We start from the raw sequence: 22,651 nt of genomic DNA on the forward strand, positions 1-22,651 counted from the left end.
TAGATTTCTTCCTTTTCTTCTTTTGCTCTTTCCACATAAACTGATGTACATGTAACTCATATTCTGCTATCCTGAAACCGTATTCCCTGAGCAGCTACTGGCATTAACTGTGCCTTAATAATCTCGTCCTAAATTTAACTGTAAATGGGGGATTAGTAATACCACATCCTGATTTTGCTGTGTTAGGTTAAAATGGGGAAAAATAATAAGAATGAAAATTGCAATCATTCTTCAAGGTTAGTGGGGCACGGATGAGAGGTCTCTATGATAGAGATGCTTTTGCGTTTCATAGTCAGTTCAGGAATAGGAGTTCTTTCCATGTCCATCAACAACCAAGCCTAGACTATCTTGGCAGTAGAGACAGACATATCAGTGATTTTTACTTTAAATCTGCCCATGGACTTCACTAGCAGGATCAATGTCAACATCCTTGGCAAACTGGAAGACATGACTACAGTATCTCTGCTGAAAACATGTTTGGCTTGTCAGTCTGAACTTCAAAATCTTAGTTCTGCCTCTGAGCTCAATTTTAGCTCTTTGATCTTGCTCGTGACTGGTAGAACTGTTACAAGAATTACCTGCATTCTGTAGACAGCTATAGACAGAAATATCTTTGTTATGTTGGTGGGATGTTGCTATAATTTATATAGCACTCTCTATGGACCTGGCACAGCGCAGACTTGTATTTCATGTGGTTTACAATCTGAATGTAAATATGGGAAATGGCAAAGGAAAATGATGGGAATAAAGACTGACGGAAATAGTATACAATTATTTTGACTGCATGCATCTCCCCTTTCTTACAAAAGGGTATTTGCTATTCCAAAGGTATCTATGAAGAGATGCTTTGCGCACAGATTTGAGGAATAATATTGTATAAACAGAACTGGACAGGTAAAGAAGGCAGATGTCCAAGTTAAGAAGCAGAGTTTTCACATGTGAGACAAACCTTTGGAACGTTTTAGAGGAGATACAGCATATATTTTTTTTTTGGGGGGGGGGTCAGATTGAATGGGAAAGGACCAAGGATATAGAAACATTGTAGAGAAAGCTACAGTTTCATGGTGGACTGATGGATTGGAGGATGATATTGTTAAGAATTAAAGAGACACTATTTTTGAAAACTTTACATAAACCTCCAATGCCAGTCAAGATATTAAAGTGCATATGAAATAAAGATCAACTCTGAGCATGCCGCCAGATGCCACAATTATGCTGGCTTCTCTTCAAAGGTAACACTCTTCATTTTCATTTGGAGGAAAATGACAATAAGAATGGGGGTGGGGGGTGGGGGGAGGAAAGCCATTTACTACAACTAGCAGTGCCAGCCAGCACACAGAGATAATATTGCAGTACCATAGACATATCAAGATAATAAACAACGGATGGGTATTTGAGAAAAGGTCAGCATAATCACAAACAGTAAAAGAAAAGAAACCAGTGACATGATAAATGTGACCATGAAAGATCATTTTGGCTGAACCTTTGTAGGCATCACAATAACATTTTTGAATAAAATGCCTTTCCTGCATTCTAGGCACGGCTCTAAACAAGGTAATCTCTTCCCTCAGCTTCGTTTCACAGGTTATTGCATTCATTTGCCCACTCGCATCTGTTGACTTATTTATTTATTTTAATCCAAACTCATTTTTCCACATCTCCCTGGCTTTTTCTGTTCCATTAACGTGATGATGTATTTAAGACATTATGATCATATTTTAGGGTTCAGACTTTCATTGTCAACAAGAATAGACCTTCCCTCCATAAACGTTAAGAGCGCAACAAGTCCGAAGCTATTCCCCTCAAAAATTATAAATGAGTCAAAGTCTCATTAAGCTAGTACCCCCCCAAAAAACAAAAAAAAACCCAAACGCAACCTACCCATGACGTTTATTTCCTGGCTTTTCCTTACAGAAATTGAAGGTGAGCACAGGAGGCTTGCAGGACCCAGAGTTGCTAAGCTTCATGAAGGTTGCTGCATCTTGTGCCTTTAGACATAACTTTGATGAGGCAGACAAGTCATGCTGACTTCAGTTAGAATAGAAAGAAAGGCTTCACTCTATGGCAGGGGTGTCCAAACTTGGCAACTTTAAGACTTGTGGACTTCAACTCCCAGAATTCCCCAGCCAGCTCTGCTGGCTGGGGAATTCTGGGAGTTGAAGTCCACAAGTCTTAAAGTTGCCAAGTTTGGACACCCCTGCTCTATAGGGCTCTTTCCCATAGAAAAAAACGGGAGGGATAAGAGAGCTATATCAAATTATACATGGTCTAGAGATTTCCCCCCCCCCCTTCCTTTTTCATGCTACAGAAAGCACAAATCACTCAATGGAGCTGAACTGTGTACGATTCAGAATCAAAAAAAGCCATAACTTATTCACAGAGCACAGAGTCGATTACAGAATCCGCTTAAGGTGGCTGGCTTTAAAGGTTTGATTACACGCATCTATGCAGCGTGCATAAGGCTTACCAAAAGCAGTCAGAAAAGACTACCTGGTACCCAAGACATTATGTTCCTCAATATAATGGCTGGGGAACATGGAATTGAAAACTGCTCCCCTTCTAGCTTCCTTTCATCCTACGATGAACTGTTTTGCTGTGTTCATTTGGTCCTTGAATCTACCTTGCACAGCTCTTCTTCTATTGTTATGCCCTTTTCCTTGAACCTGACTGCCTTCAAAAGCCTTCGGTTTCCTCACCACCACCAACTCACAAAAGGCGAACTCTTCTTTTGCAAGAGTGATATACAAAGAAAATATCACTGGTGCCATTCAATTCATGACCTGTTTTAACAGAGAGATGGCAATTACTGCTTTTGATCAACCCCTTGACCTTTCTGGAGCGATCAGTTTAATTCAGCATGGCTACCTTGTCTCACTTCCCCCTCCCAGCCCGGTGGGGGGGGGGTGATGCAACTTCTTTGCAAGGCAGCTCCTATTGTTCCCTGCCAGGCGTGATTCTCTTCTCTGAGAAGGGCCCGCCCCCAGGAACAGTTGTCATGGTGATTACACTCCAGTGTTGATTGGAAGAGGAGGCTGTGGATGCCAGTTCGGTTCTCGCAGCTGCTATCGAAGTGGCAGCTTTTAATGAATATTGGCGAGGCGGCTGGCAGCCTCCGTTAGTTTTTTTTGCTGGCTCTTGTCAGGCCCTGATCTATGCCAAATTAAAGTGTGCCATGGAAAGTTGGTAAATATGCACAGAAGAGTAAATATTGCCTAAAAGCGTGAATTTATATACATGAAGATAAAGTGTCTCTGGGAATCCCCTTTTTCAGATAATTAATTAGGTACCGTGCCCATACTTTCTTTTTAAAAAAAATCAAGGCCAAACATGAAAGGAGTACATAAGGATAAAAATAATTCTTTAAGATCATAACTGTGCTTTACAAAGGGACATTCAAGAGAAAACCAAGAAGAATGGAACAGAAATGAAAATTCTAACAAAAATATCCAAAAACCCAACACTGTATGTAAATTTATTTTAGAAAGACAATTCCATTTCCATAACCTATTTCCTCAAAAATAAGACCTCCCTGGATAATAAGCCCAATCAGGCTTTTGAGCGCATGTGCTAAAATAAGCCCTCCCCGGAAAATAAGCCCTCCCCTGAAATACATGCACAGCTGGTCTCCAGTATTTCCTGAGGGAAGGGGGGGAACATGCCCCACACACCCCTGCCATTCACATGGAACGGCCTCGTGGATGCTGCTCACACAAAAGCTAGCTAACACATCCCTTCTCTTAGTGGCGGCTGCAGAAAGAGTGGCAGGCTCAGGGCTGGCAAGAGTGTGCCAGAAACAGAGACAGAACGTCCGGCCCTCTCTGCATCAGCTGATCCACAGGCTGTGGGCCAAGGTTAAGAGGCCTCCTACATCTCAAAAATAACAAGACCTACCCCAAAATAAGGCCAAGCATTTATTTTGTGGGGCAAAAGAAAATAAGACCCTGTCTTATTTTCGGGGAAACACAGTATTTTTCACAGGAAAGTAAAAGACAGTACAATTAAGTAGCACTGTTTGTACAGTAAAAGTGAAATGAGCAAAATAAAGGACAAAAGTTAAGTTTTTGAAAAAATAAATCTAAAGGACAGCTTTCTGAAATAAAGGGTTGTCCTTTATAACAGTTTCCCCCCAATATTTCTGGCTTTGCGGAAAGGCTGGGGGGGAGAGGGGATGATTCTGCATGAGCAGCTGGCATGCGCACCCACTCACTCACTTAAATGAAACTTGCTCAAGTGAGGATGTGTGTTTGCCTGCACTCACCAGCCATTTCTATGACCCCGTTTGCAAACCCTTCATGGCCCATTAGGGATCCACAGGTTGGGGACCCCTACTTTATAATAAAGCATGTATGGTCACTAATTATCTATCGAAGGTCTTGTAAGAGAGGAATGAAAAGAAGCAACGGGGGGGGGGGGGAAACAGTTTTCACACACGTTCCCCAGATATTGTCATTTCTGACATCCACTGATAGCCTTATCCTGTACAGATGTGCATAATGAAAACTTTAAAGCCAGGCATTTTGGTTTCCATCATTTACCCGTGAAAGTGGATTCTGTAATCCATGGATTATAACGATGGTTTAGACATCTGACAGAACAAAGCTTGGAAAAAGTCCTCTTGATGATGACATGGAGAAATACAGGAGTCATCGACTTACGACCACAATTGAGCATAAAATGTACGTTGCTAAGTGAAAAATTTGTTAAGGGAGTTTTGCCTCATTTTATGACTTTTCTTGTCACATTCGTTACGCGAATCACTGCAGTTGTTAAGTTAGTAACATGGCTATTAAGTGAATCTGGCTTCCCCGTTGACTTGGCCTGTCAGAAAGTCGCAAAAGGTGATCACATGACCCCCCAGGACATGCAATTGTCAGAAATATGAACCAGTTGTCAAGCATCTGAATATAAATCACGTGACTATGGGGATGCTGCAAGTAAGTGTGAAAAACGGTCATAAGTCACTTTTTCCAGTGCCGTTGTAACTTCGGTCACTAAATGAACTGTTGCAAGTCAAGGACTACCTGTAGTGTCAGTAACTTGGACCAATGAGAACTGATTCCCAAAGTTTCCACTGAATGAATTTCCAAGGCCATAACACCCCCATATAGCCATGAAACCAACCATGGGAACTGGCCAAGTATAGCATCTAATTAACTGTTTCTGTGGGAGTGGATCCCGAGAAGACTTTTTTCAACAATATGACCCCGAATCAGAAACAGAATGTATGTCTGCAATGATTAAAGAAGCCTTATGGAAATTCATTCCTGACTTTCACTATCTATTGATTTGAGGATTCAGGAAACATATGTCGAACCATGAAAGGCAGAAGATGGTTCTTCTTTTTGTAGAAAAACAGAACATTCTCTTCATTCTGGATGGACTACAATCACCTGAAATTAATATTATATTTTTGTTCTTAAAGGAACAGAAGACTCCAGCACAGCTATATTCTTATTTTGCAAATGCATGCAGGGAGACCTTCTTGCTTCTAACAATAAGCATACAGCTTTTGCATATCCTTTACAGAAATATGCCGAATTATAAAAGGTTTTAATATATTTGATTTGAATAGGTACATTTCAGATTGTGTTACCTTTTAACCTATGCCGACATGAAAACATTTGAAAGATAGCTGAATGAGCACAAGATAATAGCTATTATCTGACATAGACAATAGTTATTGGCTCACACATTATGAAATCTGTTATTTGGTGTGAATCCAGTTTTTTTTCCAAACACTGCTATACATGGCATTCAATTCTTCTGTTTTGGGATTCTGCAGTTTATATCTTACAACTGACATGCATTTAGGCAATTTCTATATAGCCCATTAAATCAATAAAGTGCAAGTTTCTGTGCACTGTCAGCTCTAAATTTCTCTATTGATTTTGTTTTGTTTAAGGCACTTAAAATGCCAGCAGGTAAGATGGTGTTTGCCAACACAGTGTACTAATCAAGTCCCAGGTCAAAACACAGAATGAATTCTGAAATGAATACTTTGGAATATATCTGACAACATAATGGATTGGAAGTGTTCCATCTGACTTTTTAAAAACTTAATTCAGCTAATCTGCAACATAATACAAGCTGGCCTTCTAAAATATGACTTCATAGGAAGGCATAGACAAATTAGCAAACAATGAAGTATATAAAGGTGGTTTTGATGTTTACATGGCATGCCCAATACTATCTATACACAGTAACATTTAGCCATGCCACAAAAGGTGGAGCTGGGTTAAGCAATTTCCAAAAGTAACAGTGTTCATGGACAAGCTTCAGTATTCAATATGCCATTTAATGCCACTTTAAAATCTTAATGGCATCCTAAAGATGAAAGCAATGGTTCAAACTTTTGCTTTGAGAAGAGATCTAAAAGATAACCATGATAGACTAAGAAAGAGCTGTCAAACTCCCGGCCGGTGGGCTGGATGTGTCATGTGCTGGCCACTCCTGGTTTAGAGAAGGGGGGGGGGAAGTCCCGATACGTCATGTGATGACGCTGTGACAACGCGAGTTTGACACCCCTTGCTGTTGTTAGTTGCGAAGTCGTGTCCAACCCAACCCGACCCCATGGACAACGTTCCTCCAGGCCTTCCTATCCTCTACCATTCTCTGGAGTCCATTTAAGCTCATGCCAACTGCTTCAATGACTCCATCCAGCTACCTCATTCTTTGTTGTCCCCTTCTTCTTTTGCCCTCAATCTTTCCCAGCATTAAGCTCTTCTCCGGTGAGTCCTTCCTTCTCATTAGGTGGCCAATGTATTTGACACCCCTGGGCTAATGCAAACTTCTTAAACCATTTATCTGATTATGATTGATAACTGACATACTTAGGACCTAATGATGAAAATCCGAGGAGGGGTGGGGGCAGGGATTGCAAAGTTGCACATCCCATTTGCTTAAATAATGAACACTAAGGTGAATTTGGGGCCTTCTGGATTTTGATGGGTTTGGTTATAATCTCAGAGCATCTATTCCTCTTTATATACTATGTTTCTGACACTAGAATCCTTTCAGAAAAGTATAAGTATAATCTTTATTGTCATTGTACTTAAATACAACAAAATTGGTTTAAAGATACTTTAAAATCTAATTACCAGCTAATTCCCCAAAGTTTGTATGCTCCAGCTCTTGTTTTTTTTTGGCGTATGAAGCAGCACTCTGGTAATCTCACCTGACTGTGTCAAGGGGGCAGCAATCTGCTATGTGAAAGCCACATTTCGGCAGGTGGGTAATTGTTTTCCAAATTCCGAAAGAGGTTAAAAACAGCCATCTACAGATGCTTAGCAACTGCAGGGTATTTTTACTGTACTCATTTTGGGATCGATCAGTTATGACAGCAGGAGCCACATAGAGCATTGCCACGAAGATCTGGAATTGCGAAATTGTATTGGTGGTACAGGTAGTCCTCGACCTACGGCCACAATTGAGCCCAACATTTCTGTTGCTAAGGGAGACGGTTGCTAAGTGACTTTTGCCCCATTTTACAATCTTTCTTCCCATAGTTGTTAAGTCAGGGGTGTCCAAACTTGGGAACTTTAAGACTTGTGGACTTCAACTCCCAGAATTCCCCAGCTGGCTGGGGAATTCTGGGAGTTGAAGTCCACAAGTCTTAAAGTTCCCAAGTTTGGACATCCCTGTGTTAAGTGAATCACTGCAGTTGATGTTAGTGACACGGTTGTTAAGTGAATCTGGCTTCCCCATTGACTTTGCTTGTCAGAAGGTCGCAAAAGGTGATCACATGACCCTGGGACACTGCAACCGTCATAAATAGGAGTCAGTTGTCAAGCCTCTGAATTTTGATCACGTGATCATGGGGATGCTGCAACATTTGTAAGTGCGAAAAACGGTCATGTTACTTTTTTCAGCGCTGTTGTAACTTCGAACGGTACCTGAATGGACTGTTGTAAGTCGAGAACTACTGTGTTTCCCCGAAAGTAAGACCCAAACGGAAAATAAACCCTAGCATCATTTTTCAGGATCCTCATAATATAAGCCCTATCCCAAAAATAAGCCCCAGTTAAGATCATCAGCCAGACAGATGTATTTAGTACTACATTTTCCCCCAAATAAGGCCTAACTGGAAAATAAACCGCAATGCATCTTTTGGAGCAAAAAATAATATAAGACCTGCTTTTATTTGGGGGGAAACACAACACCTGTATTGATAACTTCTTTGGGTTACTCCTTTTTTTTTACCCAGATTCTTAAAGCAACAGGTATATATCGAGGTGCTCACCTGGACAATGCAGCTCCCAATACAAAAGAGGCATATTCCTTCATCAGTGGTTCACTGCTGTTTAGCCCATTAATCAAAAGCTGCAGACCCCCAAGGGAAATCAAATCTTTCGCATTATCCACCTATGTAAGATACAGTTCGACATTCAGGTAAGGACTGCATTAAAATATACATATACAGAGATAAATCAATCCACACATTCTAGAAATTAAATGATGAGGCGGCTTTAAAATCAAATGCAAAACCTCTTGCCTCAGCTCAAATAGCGCCATGGCAACTTTGAGCCCAGCCTATTTGCAATCTTACAATACAATACAATACAATAGTAGAGTCGGAAGGGACCTTGGAGGTCTTCTAGTCCAATCCCCTGCCTAGGCAGGAAACCCTATACCGTTTCAGACAAATAGCTATCCAACATCTTCTTAAAGACTTCCAGTGTTGGGGCATTCACAACTTCTGGAGGCAAGCTGTTCCACTGATTAATTGTTCTAACTGTCAGGAAATTTCTCCTCAGTTCTAAGTTGCTTCTCTCTTTGGATTAGTTTCCACCCATTGCTTCTTGTTCTACTCTCAGGTGCCTTGGAGAATAGTTTGACTCCCTCTTCTTTGTGGCAACCCCTGCTATCATGTCTCCCCTAGTCCCTCTTTTCTTTAAACTAGACATACCCAGTTTCTGCAACCGTTCTTCATATGTTTTAGTCTCCAGTCCCCTAATCATCTTTGTTGCTCCTCTCTGCACTCTTTCTAGAGTCTCCACATCTTTTCTACATCGTGGCGACCAGAACTGAATGCAGTATTCCAAGTGTGGCCTTACCAAGGCATTATAAAGTGGTATTAACACTTCACGTGATCTTGATTCTATCCCTCTATTTATGCAGCCTAGAATCATTTCCAATGTTATGAAAGGTCACACAATCTGCCAGCATTTTTTAACAGAGAGAATATTCCTTGAGTAGAATCCCACCCACGGGATCTCTGGATGCAACCCTACTGTTATTTAGTTATAATCAGCCCTGGAGGAATTAATTGAAAATTCATTTACTGTGATTAGCTTGCAAACTTCCTGTACAAACAATGTACTTACTAGAAGGAAGAAAGCTAAAGTTCGCATTTCTTCAGAATACATCCCAGGGAATTTAGTGAGTTAAATGGTATTCTAAGAAAGACTTAATTAATAAGGTTAGGGAGTTAAAAAAAACACTTGGGAGGCAGCAATAAGCAGATTAGAAACTCGTCAGCCAGTACAAATGATGTGAAATGAGAATTTAGAACATTGATCGTAAAATGACTAAGCTGACATGATATTTGATTAAGAGAAAGAGTTAATGGTAGCCTTGGTGAATCAGGGAAAGCCTTTGTAAAAGAAGAATGCTGTAGTACTCAAATTCAAGTCATGCACGATTCAAAATTTGAACAAATGAGCTCAGGTTCTTTATTCAGGAAGGGCGAATTCATTAATGCCTGTTTCTACAGCTGCAATGGTAGTGGTTAGAATGCAGCACTGCAAACAAACTCTGCTCACTGCCAGAAGTTTGATCCTCACTGGCTCAAGGTTGACCTTCCGAGTCGGTAAAATGAGGACCCAGATTATTGGGGGCAATACGGTGACATTTGTAAACAGCCCAGAAAATGCTGTAAAGCATTGTGGAGCGGTATATAAGTCTACGTGCTACTGCTATTGCTAAAGTGCTATTCTACAAAAACATTTGGCCATGTAAATGTCAGTTCCAGGAATGCCACCAACAATGCTAGAGGTTGTTTTTTTTTTTTTCATTTTTTCCCTCCTACCTGATGAACATAGTACTCAAGATCGGAAAGTGCTGTGATTTTCTCCTCAAGCGTTGAAGCTGAATTGTTGAATTTGTTGATTAGTTTAAGCATAATTTCAAGGTCGGTTTCCAGCTGCAGATTGAGCTCTCTGAATTCTTCCTTTAGCTTTTCGATGGAACGGAATCTACGTCGGATGTCTTCCCGGTGAGCCTAGAAAATGGGGGCAGCAAACCAAAAGACCATAAGCCAAAAGTAAACATGTAGACATTCATGGTTGTTTCTCAGGAATAAATAAATAAATAAATATCCCTTAATAATTCCAATCTACTGTTTTTGTAAGATTCCTATTCTCATTCTAGGGCTGCTTCTTTCTAGAAACTGGGATAGAGATGGGGAAAGAGAAAGAAAACAACCCTCTGGATTTTAATGAATCCGTTTCTACTTAATGCCTGTTATTTCTGTTTGTTTTGCTTTCTACCGGTAGTAATCACCTGCTCAATGTCAACTGATACGTGAAGTGAACCAATGCATTCAGAAAGCAAAGAATCAGGCCTCTAGTTTGAAACATCTGCATGCTGGAATGAGGAAGAGACTGAACCAAGTGAAAAACACATGAAAAAGACTCCGCAATGTTAGAACACAATTTAAGCCACAATGTGGTCTTTCAGCTGCTCATCTACTACACTCTCAGGTGCTTTTTGCTGGGTAAGCAATGAGCTGATGCTCAAATGTCTTTATAAAAAAAAACTGGAACATCTGCTGCAATTGTCTGGGAACTGCCTGAGTTTGTAATTTAAAAAAAAAATCAAAATCATTTCCATCTGAATCCTGCAAGTAAAAAAATAGATGGATGCACATTTTGATGAATATTAAATTAGCTTCCTTACCTGCTCTCATGCATGGATCCTCACAAAAGCATTAGAAAATAAAAGAAGAAAGGCATTTAGAAGCCAAAGACAGATTAGTTCATTAGAGCAGAGGCACATTTCCCAGACTCCCTCTAAAACAGAGGTCCCCAACCTGTGGACTGCCGCCCACTAGTGGGCCGTGAGGGAATTGCAACTGGGCCATGGAAACAGCCGGCGGGCGCCCATGTGTGCATCCTCACTTGCGCGAGTAGGAGGGGAGCGTGTGCGTTTAGACTCTACTTGCGTGAGCAGCAGCCACACGTGCATGCTGCTTGTGCAAATGAAGCTGCGCCCACGCTTGCCGGCTGCTTGGCTGAACCATCCTCCCCCCTGCCAGTCCGCAAAGTCGGAAACGTTGGGGACTCTGCTCTAAAAGTCATCTCCCAATTGTCATTTGCAGCGTGAATACAATGATACATCATGAACTGTGTGCCTACTGACCACATTTTATTTTCACCAGGTTCTAATTAAAATTACATTACAAATTAAATCACAGGGAGTTTGGTTTGCTTGATTGTTTGTTTAAAAGATTGGTGTGCCACCATCTTGTTTAATAGATGTTGCCTGGATGTCATTCAAAAACTCAAGTGTAGGCCTCAGTCTGAAAAAAAGAATGTGCATCCCGGCATTGAAAATGGAGGGTTGTTTCTCTTGCTCTTTCAGGGAAGAAAACAGACATGATAAGGAAGTAGAGATTATCAGGATTCAGCCGGACCAGACCACATCCATTTTCTTGGTTCACATTTGTGTCATGGATTTCACTTCCTTTATCAACATTTTCCCCATCGAATTTAAGAATATGTGCATTAAGGGCTCGGCAGCCTTCCCATTGCTGTTTTCCTGGATTTATATCATACCTTTTCTTCTGGTGTATCGTCCGCCTTTGTGGTTTCTTTCATTTTAGCCAAGGCCCTTTTGAGTTCTTGCGTTGTGAATGAATTTGGGTCAATATTTATTTGGCCTAGTCTAGCATAAAAACATAAACCATAAACAATGTGTCAACAAAGGAACAGATATATCCCCTTCAAAAAAGCCATTCTGACCCTATTTATTTAACTAAGCCAAACAAAAAATGGAGGAAACAGTACATGGCCCAAAGCAAGGTTTACTCATATATTGTTTTAATACCAGAGATGTGTACATTTTTAAGAAAAATCTACAATCATTTAAGCTATGCTCCAAAGCCATCAGCAGGAATGGACAGAAAGTTTGTCTATGTGCTAATATCCATGTATTGTTAATGTCCATTTTAATTTTTAAAAATCATCTAAAAGAAAAACACAGATAATTCAAGAGCTGTATTTTCTCTGTCCAGAGTACATATCTCTGTAGAAGGCAAACGGAGGACTCGAAATATATACTTTCTGCAAACTAAAGAACGCTTTAAACATACAATGAATAAATCAATAAATGAAAGGAAAAAGAGACAAGAGGCGGACAGGAAGACAGAGAGTGAGAAAACACACGTACGGGATTAGAGTGTGATTTTTCTTTTTTTAATTTTGAGGCGCTCTGGTTTTTATTTTTCCACATAATCATAATGATTGGATGGTTGTTGTCTATCAGGGATTATATTGTATAAGGTAAACAACCATAGTACCTCCTTTAAAGAACAAAATTAAAAACCTGTCTATTGGAAACAATAAGAAAACCAATGTTCTGAAGGGAGGTCAGAGAGCAGAAAATAGAAATTCATCAGACTATAAGCACTGAGAAATTTTTTTAAAAAATGCTTTTCTTCATATTTTATCCACTGAAAGGGGACCCATGATAGAAAAGTAGGTGTATTATTTTTCTGACTTTGCTTCCAAAATTGCAAAGGTCTCTGGTTTCACCAACCCCCTAGGTCACAGTTAGGCTTCCCAGCTGAAGACATCGAAATTCAACACTATAATGTTGTTAAGACCCTTATTACAACAGGCAGGGTTCCCAACATCTCATCATAAACTTTTCCATATACAGGTAGTCTTCAACTTACAACAGTTCATTTAGTGACCGTTTGAAGTTACAATGGCATGGGGGAAAAGTGACTTATGACCATTTTTCAAAGTTGCATCATTGCAGCATCCCGGTGGTCAGAGGTGGGTTCCTACTGGTTCAGCCAAACCAGTAGTGGTATTGCGCCCTGGGTCGCTGGAACCAGCAGCAACCCAGGCCTGCCACACACTGCTGAACTAGTTCCCTGGTTGCCATCGTCACCTTTGCCATCTTGTCTTTGAGCTGCGTATGCACGCAAAACATGCACACAAGCTAACCGGCAGTAAAGCTGGCCAGAACCCACCCCTACCCGTGGTCATGTGATCAAAATTATGACCTTTGGCAACAGACTCACATTGATGATGGTTGCAGTGACCTGGGGTTATGTTTGTGAACTTCTGACAAGCAAAGTCAATGGAGAAGCCAGGTTTACTTAAAAACCGGGTTACTAATTTATCAACTACAGTGATTAAATTAACAACTGTGGCAAGAAAGTTTATAAAATGAGGTAAAACTCACTTACCAAATGTCTCACTTAACAATAGAAATTTGGGGCTCAATTGTGGTCATAAATCAAGGACTGCCTGTATTTTGTAAAAAAAAAAATGCCCCTTGCAAGATAATCTAATTTTTTGTAGTTCAAATAATGTATTTGAATCATCTTGCATCAAATTCTTAATCTTTTGGTCCTTACATTTAAACATACTAATTAGCATAAATGTTTCTTTTCCATTAAAATGCAATCTTTATTCCAAAGGAACTAGTAATTAAGCATAATCAGTACTGGTATGTTGATAGAATTGTTAGATAGATCATTTTCTAGTTATTATTTATTTAAATTCCATCTTCCAGCTTGGTTAAACAATCAAAATGGCTTACAAAAAGTTATTCCCTGATACATTATGTACCCTCTGGTTAATTTTTGAAGCCCCCAAGGTTAAGAACAATATTGATTCTAATCCTGAAAGGCTATACCCCAGCCATTTATTGTACTTTTATAATACATGGTAAGCACTTTTAAGATCAATCAACTTCATTAGGGAATAAGCTTCCATGAGTAGCAGCTCATGACACAAAAATGAATAAAGCAGCTTCACTATTAGACTTAGGGGACTTTAAATACAGAAAGTGGAAGCAAGAGAAAGGTGGGTGGAGAAAAACAAGCTAATGGGTTTACACAATAGCATAAATGAAAGCCACATCAATTAGCAGAAATAATGGTCTAAGAACCCATTGTCCCTATTCAAATCTTCTCTAATGGATTGCATTTTTTAAATGCATTGTAATTTAGTTGTCTCTCCTTGCACAGTGCTGATGACCGTCCTCTGTTTCACTACTGCTACCTTGAGGTCAGTGGTGGAATGTCCTGGGAGGCTGAAATGTTGGGCCACTCTCTTGCTACTATTTGAGCTACAATGTATGATTTGTGTTTATTTATTCTCTTGTATGTGGCTGAGCTGCGCAGTGGCTAGAGGCCTCCGATTCTTGCCTTCCACTCGGAAGGTTGAGAGTTCAATCCTAGATGTTTCTCTATCAGGGCGCAAAGAGAAAAACATCTGCTACGAACTCCATGTAGGCTTCAGGAGAGGCATCCAGCCAGCAAACGCTCAGCTCCATTCAGTCTCCCTGACTTCACCCCAATAAAAAGGGATTAAAGGATCATAAAAAGAAATAAAATCTTGTACATGGCTAATGTGCAGGTATAGGTATGTAGGTATGCTGGTCTTGTTGTATTCGGGTCTTTTCCCGTGTAAGATTGAGATTGTCTTGGCAACGTTTCGGCGAGATCCCACTCACCATCCTCAGGCTGGGTTTTGGGCTTAAAGTGTGATCGGAGCGGCCATCTTTCTATAAATCGTGGGGGGTGGGGCGGAGTCCTGGCATTGTTTCAGTAAGTGGATTGATTGGCTTTGTGGCTGTATCATGATTGATAGATTGGTGCTGATTGGTGCTGGTTGTGTGTCTGTTGTTGTTTTGTGTTGCAACGGCCTGGGTGGTAGTCAACAAATGAGCCCCATCCACCACCCAAGCCGTTGCAACACAAAACAACAACGGACACACAGCCAGCACCAATCAGCACCAATCTACCAATCATGATACAGGCACACAGCCAATCAATCCACTTACTGAAACAATGCCAACACTCCACACACCCCCCCCCCCAAGATTTATAGAAAGACGGCAGCACATATATATATATATGTCACCGTAAAAGACCGAAATTGGTGAATGTCGACACATACCAATTTCGGTCTTTCACGGTGACAGATATATAACGAGTCAGCGTAACGCTTTACTTTTGCTTTTCGTTCTAACCGCGCAGGATCGCAGGTTTAAAAAAAAAAAAGTCCACGAATAGAAGACGCTTCAAAGGAAGCAAGGAGCCGAGGTATTAGGGTAAGGGGATTAGGGTAAGGGTGTCGAGAGGATAAGGGAATTTTCTTTCTACTTGCATTGTGATTATATCATTCCGGTATATCAGGAATTTATTTTACAGGGTGAGTGATGTACTCTAATAGATCAAAATTTCAAACAGTATCTATGAAAGACCTTGTTCTGGAAAGAGACACCTTCCTGATAGCATTCCCTTTCAAAGAAACAATGATAACTAATAGAAGCTGACCCACTTCCAGTTTTTTAAAAATGTTTTTTAAATCTGTATACCTTTTACTTTTTGGAGAGTCTTTTGTGTCACTTTTTTCTTTGTAGTCATCTGGAAGCTTGGCTAATTTTTCTCCAGTCTGAAGATTTAATTGTACATGTAATCCTGCAGGAATAGCTTGACCTAAAAATAAGAAGTTAAGAGATTTCAATTTTGTCTCTTTCTGTTCCATAAATATTCAAAACCATATTCAAAAAGGGAACCAATTAAAAATTAAAGAGTATTAAAGTTCTGTCACATTAGTTTAGTATATGGTCATCTAGGCTGGAGACCCCTTCTATGCCCTCAGAGGCTGAATAATTTCCAGCATTTCTCACTATGGACCTCTTCAATGCAAATTCTGGGATCTGTAATTCAGCAACACTTGGAGAATCATAAGTCTGGTTGCATAAATATTTGCATATATGTGCTAGTCGTTCCTGACCCTAGGGGGGGGAGGTACTCATCTCCATTTCAAAGCGGAAGAGCCAACACTGTCCTAAGTCATCTCCGTGATCATGTGGCCGGCATGACTAAAGATGGAAGGTGCACGGAACGCTGTTACCTTCCCACCAAAGGTGGTTGCCATTTTTCTACTTGCAATTTTCACATGCTTTCGAACTGCTAGGTTGGCAGAAGCTGGGACAAGTAATGGGAGCTCACTCCGTTAGGCGGTGCTAGGGATTTGAACCGCCAAACTGCCGACCTTTCTGATCGATAAGCTCAGTGTCTTAGCCACTGAGCTACCACGCCCCTCGTAAATAGAGTAGCATATTACAAATAAATAGTGTAATATGTTACTCTACCTTATTTAATCACTCCTTTTACAGAGATTACCATTATGGAACCCAGGATCATTTCAGAGGTGGGTTCCTACTGGTTTGGCCCAGTTCAGATGAACTGGTAGTGGTTTGCTGCCCTGGGTTGCCGGAACCGGCAGTAACCCAGGTCTGCTGTGCCTCTGAACTGGTTCCCCAGTCAGGGCAGCAAGATTTTTTTTTCATTTTTTAATGTTCTGCGCAGACTATTTATGGGCAACTGTGCAAGTGCGTAGAGCATGTGTCTGGCGTGCACATGAGTGAAGCACGCGCACCGAAAAGGATGAGAGTAGCCTAGATTTCCTGTGAAATTTTCTGTCATTTATGTGTTTATCTTTTAAAAATTAGTGGTTTCAACATATCAGTGAAGTCATTAGGAGTCAAGTTTATTCAAAGGAGACATAACTTTTCAAGTTGTTGAAAATCCTGCAAAACAATCTCAATGAAGGGACTGACAATGCAAATACTGAGCCATTCAAGTAAGATGAGAAAGGAGTCATACTGAGCCAATGTGTATTTTAAAGAAGACGCAAATGTAAAAAATGAACAGCATTAAAATGTCATAGAGAAAATATATATTCCGTCAAAATTGCACAGCATGTATTTCTAAACTAAGAAAATTAAATGAAAAAATGGAGATGTCCATTAATATAATCTGTAACTAAAGTACAGGTATTGCTCAACTTACAAGCATTCATTTAGTGACTGTTCAAAGTTACAACAGCACTAAAAAAGTGACTAATGACCATTCTTCACACTTACAACCACTGCAGCATTCCCATGATCACATGATCAAAATTTGGCCATTTGGCAACTGACCGATATTTATGGTTGCAGTGTCCCAGGGTCATGTGATCACCTTTTCCAAGCTTCTGAGAGACAGTCAATGGGGAAGCCAGATTCACTTAACAACCGTATCGCTAACTTAACAACTGCAATGATTCACTTAACAACTGTGACAAGAAAGGTTGTAAAACTTAACCAGTGTCGGATTTAGTAACATAAATTTTGGGCTCAATTGTGGTCATAACTTGAGGACAACCTACAATCTTGCAATTTTTCAAGTGTATCCACAAAGAGACATGAAATTTGTTCTCAGGAAAGTTTGAAATGCACAGTCTTTTTATTTCAGAACTGAACATGTTTATTACATTTAAGGAAAATAATAATGAAAATACATGACACAATAATTGGTGGGGTTTTTTTTCATTTTAGATCTTATTTAATCAACAAAGAGTAAACTGTATTTGAACAGTGTGTCTTACAATATTAACTTTAGCTTTTGTATATAAATATCTTGATCATAACATGAAATATCTTCTTTGTCTGCATTTCATAATTTGGCTTCATGTCTACACCTCTAAAATATAAATAAACAAAAAGGCATAATCTAATTAAAGTATAACTGACTTCATTTTTTAAAAGTGCACATTATCTATATATGGGTTTTGTTGGTTTTGAGATACTGGAGGAAGGAGGAAATATTAATAACATTCATTTTCACTTCTATTCATTACTTTTTAAATGTTTTCTCTTAAGTCATGCACTACTGACAAAAAGAGCTTTAATAATGTAGCTCCTTAAGAGGCAGCCTCATTTATTAGAACTTTCTTCTGCCAATTAATTAACAGAACTTTCGATCAACTGAGATTTGAAGGTTACTAAACCCTAGTATTTGTAGATAAGCACATAAAATAATGTAAATTTTCTTCTAAGCATCCGGTATTGAGACACTGTCCTTTGAAAGGATCACTGAGTGCATTTGTATGCATGCAACCAGAGAGGACAGTTCTTCTGGCATTGCCACTCAAGCACATAATTCACCTGAAGAATTAAATACAACATTTGGTGATGACTACTAACCTGGATCCTTTAAAAGGGCAATGATTAAATCCATGGGAGACAGTTCTACCAAAGGCTAGTACAGACATCGCATTACCTTTAGACTGGGGTCAGCATACCTCCCAATACCAGGTGCAGGGCAACAATGACGGAAGAGGGCTATATTCCATCTCCTATTTGTAAACACTAGAAAGCACTGGATTGGTCACTGTAAGAAATGCTGGATTAAGCTAAATCTTGGCCTGATTCAGCCATTCTTTCCTAACAACACTGAGCAGCAGAGTAAAGAGGGGTGATTTAGTCCCTTTGCAAGCTTCCCTTGTGAATTATTTGCACAGCTCTAAAAATAAACCACGTCTCCATTACCTGGCCGGACAGTCTGCCACTGATTTGTTGGATAAAACACTTCCAAGTCTTCAGAATCAAGAACCTCTTCTTCCTCCTCGATCACTTCCACTTTTTCCTTGTTTTGTTCTTTTAAATCACCCTCTTCTTTTTTTGTCAAAGCAAATTCCTACATGAAGAAAGATAGGGTTACTTTTAGACCTGCATATAAAGGTAAAAGTAAAGGTTTCCCCTCTCCCACTCATGTCCAACTCGGGGGGGGGGGGGAGTAGTGCTCATCTCCGTTTCTTGGCCAAGAGAGCCAGGGTTGCCTGAAGATATTTCAGTGGTCATGTGACCAGCACGACTACTCATCGAATGGCACGGAATGCTGTCAATTTCCGAACTGGTACCTATTTATCAGGTCGCATGCAAACTTTTGAATTGCTAAGTAGGCAGGAGTTGGGGCAACTAACAGCTCACCCCATTGTTCGGCACTTGGGTCTTGAACCTGCGCTGCCAGTTTTCCAGCAGTACTGTATATTATCTTTTATTAGTGAACGTACTCTATGTATTACACATGCATTAGAAAAGGTCTGTTAAAAAACCAATTAAATATATGGATGACCCTCTGCATTGAAAGCACAGTGCTAAAGAGAAAGATTACCATCCCCTCGCCCATATTCGTTCTGGCTGATGGCTTAACTTTCTTTAGTGAAATGTATTCAGTATTTGTTTATTAAAAAATACTTACTGCAACTCTGTCATTCAAGCATGAAGAGAAACTTGTTATAAAAAGCAGCAAGACCACCAAATTCAGCTTTGTCACAATGGAGGACCAAAAACAGATGTGAGACATTGCAACCTGAAATTACACAGTTGATTAATAAATCCCTGCCCATTTCCATCTGTTATTTTCATCACATTGGACAACTTTACCATATTCACAGAAAACAAACATGAGACTAAGCAGTGAATATTACTGTTCCAAAATATAGATCCCAAAGCTCTGTTCCAAAGATATTGATACATGGGTAAATTTCATAAATGTATGAATTTCATCTTATCTCAAAGAATACTATTTAGTCAAGAGCAAATTCATCATGGAGAATACCTTCCGGATAAACTTACTCTTATTCTATGTGCTGATTGTATACTTTAATTACATACAATATAATTAATTAGGAGAGAAAACAAGGTTTCAAATAAGTGATCCTTATATGCTTTTTAAAATAATGATAAGTGTGCAGTGTTTCTCCTAAAACTGCTTCTTTCCTTAATTTTGTTTTCTTTTTGAAAGATACAATAGAGCAGGGATGGCAAACGTTTTTCTGCTCGGGTGCCAAAAGGGCGCACGCATGTGCAATAGCGCACACGTGCATGCCCATACCCATAATGCAATGCCCTCTCCCCTGCATATGTGCACACAACCTCCACCCCCGCGCGCATGCATGCAGGCCTCACTGAAGCCTCTGGACTTCTGGTGGGCCTGTTTTTCACCCTCCCCGGACTCCGGAAGGCCAAAAATCAGCTGGCCAAAGCGCACATGTGCCATGGAGCTGACATAGTGCAACGCCTCGCGAGCCCTCAGATATGGTTCTGCGTGACATAGGTTTGTCATCACAGCCATAGAGTCTGGATGGGAAATCCATGATTATCCAAGTAAAAACAGATTGTGTGTCCCTTCCCGCTAACTCTAAGGGCAGCAACTGTTCAGAAACGTAAATAAGAGACATTGGAGAGGGGGGGGAGGCAGGTAGCACAGGTTCTACACACCTAGTAAAGGTGGTTCTTCCACCCTAGTGTTGTCACTTAAATAAGCATGCTCTCCCACTAGCTGCTATTAGTATTATTTTCTGCATACATGGAGACAGCAGCTGGGTAGTTACAAGGAACCCTGCAACGATAAATGCAATAAAGAAAGCTCTGTTACACACAAACTCAAGGAAAAGTATTGTATTTAGCCCCATTCTTCTCTATCTTTCTTTGTGTCCACCTCCTTTATTCTCCTAATCTTTTTCTTCACGTCCCCTTTTTCTTTTATTCTTCCCCCACCTTTTTTCTTTACTTCCTGCTAAGGCAATTCCTTCAGTGAAAACTGAAATAATGGCAAGTCTCAGTTATGCCCTTCCTTGACAGGAGTTCCTACTGTTACTTGCTACCTTTTAGAAAACCAGCCCTACTTTGCTCCTAAGAATTAAATCAGTGGGGAAGCACCCTTGGCATCCCATTTGTGGCAAGGAAAGAGAACAATTTTACTCCATCTCTATCATCACAAACAGGGCTTTTAAAGTCTTTGAAGTACACCATTCATCACAGGAAGCTCCTGAACAAAAATGACTGCTGAGCACTTCTGGGTCCAAAGGAACAGTGAGAACTAGAAACATTCACACAACAGGGTCCCTTCTCCTTGCTTCATGCTGCTTTGAGTTATCAGCCTGCAACACTATCACTGGGATTTTGAGGCAATTTGTGGTCATTTGTTCTGCCTTGTGAACTCTGGGGACTGTTCCTTTGCACTCTGTATTCTGATATTTGACTGAGCTGGTTTTGCAGTGGAGGTAGCTTTGTATTATCACATCTTTGGGATTTTTTGTTGGTTTTGTTTTGTTACCTTAAGCTGCTCGATTGGATAATGTTCCCAAAGTATGACGGCATAGACCTAGCTAAGGATCAGGAAGGATATGCTGTTCATTTAATGTTTTATGACTATAATTATATACTGCTAAATAACTGAAAAGTGTCCTAAGGTAGATTCTATTTCATCACACTACCACCTAACTGTATAATGGCAAGAATACTTAGGAGGCATATTAGAATGAGAGAAAATATGGATTAAATATTCAGCTATAAGTCTCTGTTAGTTTACAATTATCATATAAAGCCAGAAAAATGAGTAAATGAAGTAAATTCTGCTTAAGGTAACAAGAGGTGTATCATGCAAATGAGAACCCTTGGAGACTGTGAGCTTTAGCTCCCTCTTAGATACAAAGCGAGCCAGCCAGTCACTCTCTCTCAACCCTAGGAAGGAGGCAATACCAAGCCACTTCCAAAAAACCTCACCAATAAAACTACAGTCCAGGTATCAACAGACTTGATGTCAGGGTGCTTCCAGGTCTGACACTTGAAGGCATACAAAAAAAAAGCCTCCAAAACCCAACCCAAAATCCAATTTTCAAAGCAATATCATGTATTTATAACTTATTTCATTACTAATAAACTGTTTCTTGCTTTAATGTTTTAAATTGGTCTTTTTTTTAATTAATTGCAAGCTGCTCAGAGTCACCTTGATGACATGGACATTAGTTCAATAAATAAATAAACGAAATTTCTCAAGAACAGCCTCACAGGTTGGTATTAATAGAAATATTAGATCATCTTTAAGGGTACCTTATTATATTTAACGGTTGATTAATCCAATTCAAGATCAAATAATGTACAGACCTGGCCCCTATTCAGTGTTTATCGAGAGGCTGTTCTATTTGGGCAGCAGTGGGAGAGAAGACGGGAGGCAAGCCACACGGAACCGCGGCAGTTCCTACCACGCACTTTTTACTGTCTACACCGGCTTTATAAAACTGGGTCAGAAACAGCCAATCCGTCCATAATCTTCAGGGTCGTATTTAAGAACAAAATAAGCCGGTTCTACCGTGGCTTTATATTCCCGATCCCCAAACTCCTCCCCCCCTCAAACCTGGCTAGGTGGCTCAGGGGCTAAGACGCTGAGCCTGTCGATCAGAAAGGGCGGCAGTTCGAATCCCCTAGTACAGGTCTCCTGCGTGAGCAGGGGGTTGGACTAAATTGACCTCCAAGGTCCCTTCCAACTCTGTTACTGTTAAAGTTACATTTATTTACGCAGCAGCATTCCAGCATCCAACCCCCCATGAGCCAGCTAAAGCAGAAGAGACCGGCGACTATTCCCCTTCACTTGTATGGCGTAGAGCGAATACGATACCAGTTGCACCCAAAGGTTCCCAAACACAATCCCCATCAGCCACACAGAAAGCAATCGCGAGTCAAGTGCGATGGGAATTGGAGTCCAAAACATATGGGCAGCAGGTAGGACGACGAGAGAGAAAATATCCCCGGCAGCTGAACTGCTGACACCGCCGCTCGGTACTTGGAAGGGATG

The 22,651-nt window shown here is 40.3% G+C and overlaps 1 protein-coding gene across 2 annotated transcripts in view; it reads right to left on the minus strand.

Annotated features, from left to right (window-relative positions):
* SIL1 (SIL1 nucleotide exchange factor) overlaps nt 1–22,651 on the minus strand; it is a 44,320-nt gene that overhangs the window by 21,491 nt on the left and 178 nt on the right. Inside the window, exons 2-8 of one of the 2 annotated variants that reach the window (XM_081941741.1) lie at nt 20,296–20,416; nt 19,274–19,384; nt 18,562–18,709; nt 15,559–15,679; nt 11,775–11,883; nt 10,028–10,219; nt 8,240–8,361 (exon numbers count right to left, since the gene is read on the minus strand). In XM_081941741.1, the coding sequence (XP_081797867.1) occupies nt 8,240–8,361; nt 10,028–10,219; nt 11,775–11,883; nt 15,559–15,679; nt 18,562–18,709; nt 19,274–19,378 (797 nt within the window). In that variant the 5' untranslated portion in view covers nt 19,379–19,384; nt 20,296–20,416. The remainder of the gene's footprint in view (nt 1–8,239; nt 8,362–10,027; nt 10,220–11,774; nt 11,884–15,558; nt 15,680–18,561; nt 18,710–19,273; nt 19,385–20,295; nt 20,417–22,651) is intronic. The other variant, XM_081941742.1, reaches the window with a different exon arrangement.

Source organism: Natrix helvetica (genome assembly GCF_964273705.1).
Source record: "Natrix helvetica genome assembly, chromosome: 2".
NCBI lineage: Eukaryota > Metazoa > Chordata > Lepidosauria > Squamata > Natricidae > Natrix > Natrix helvetica.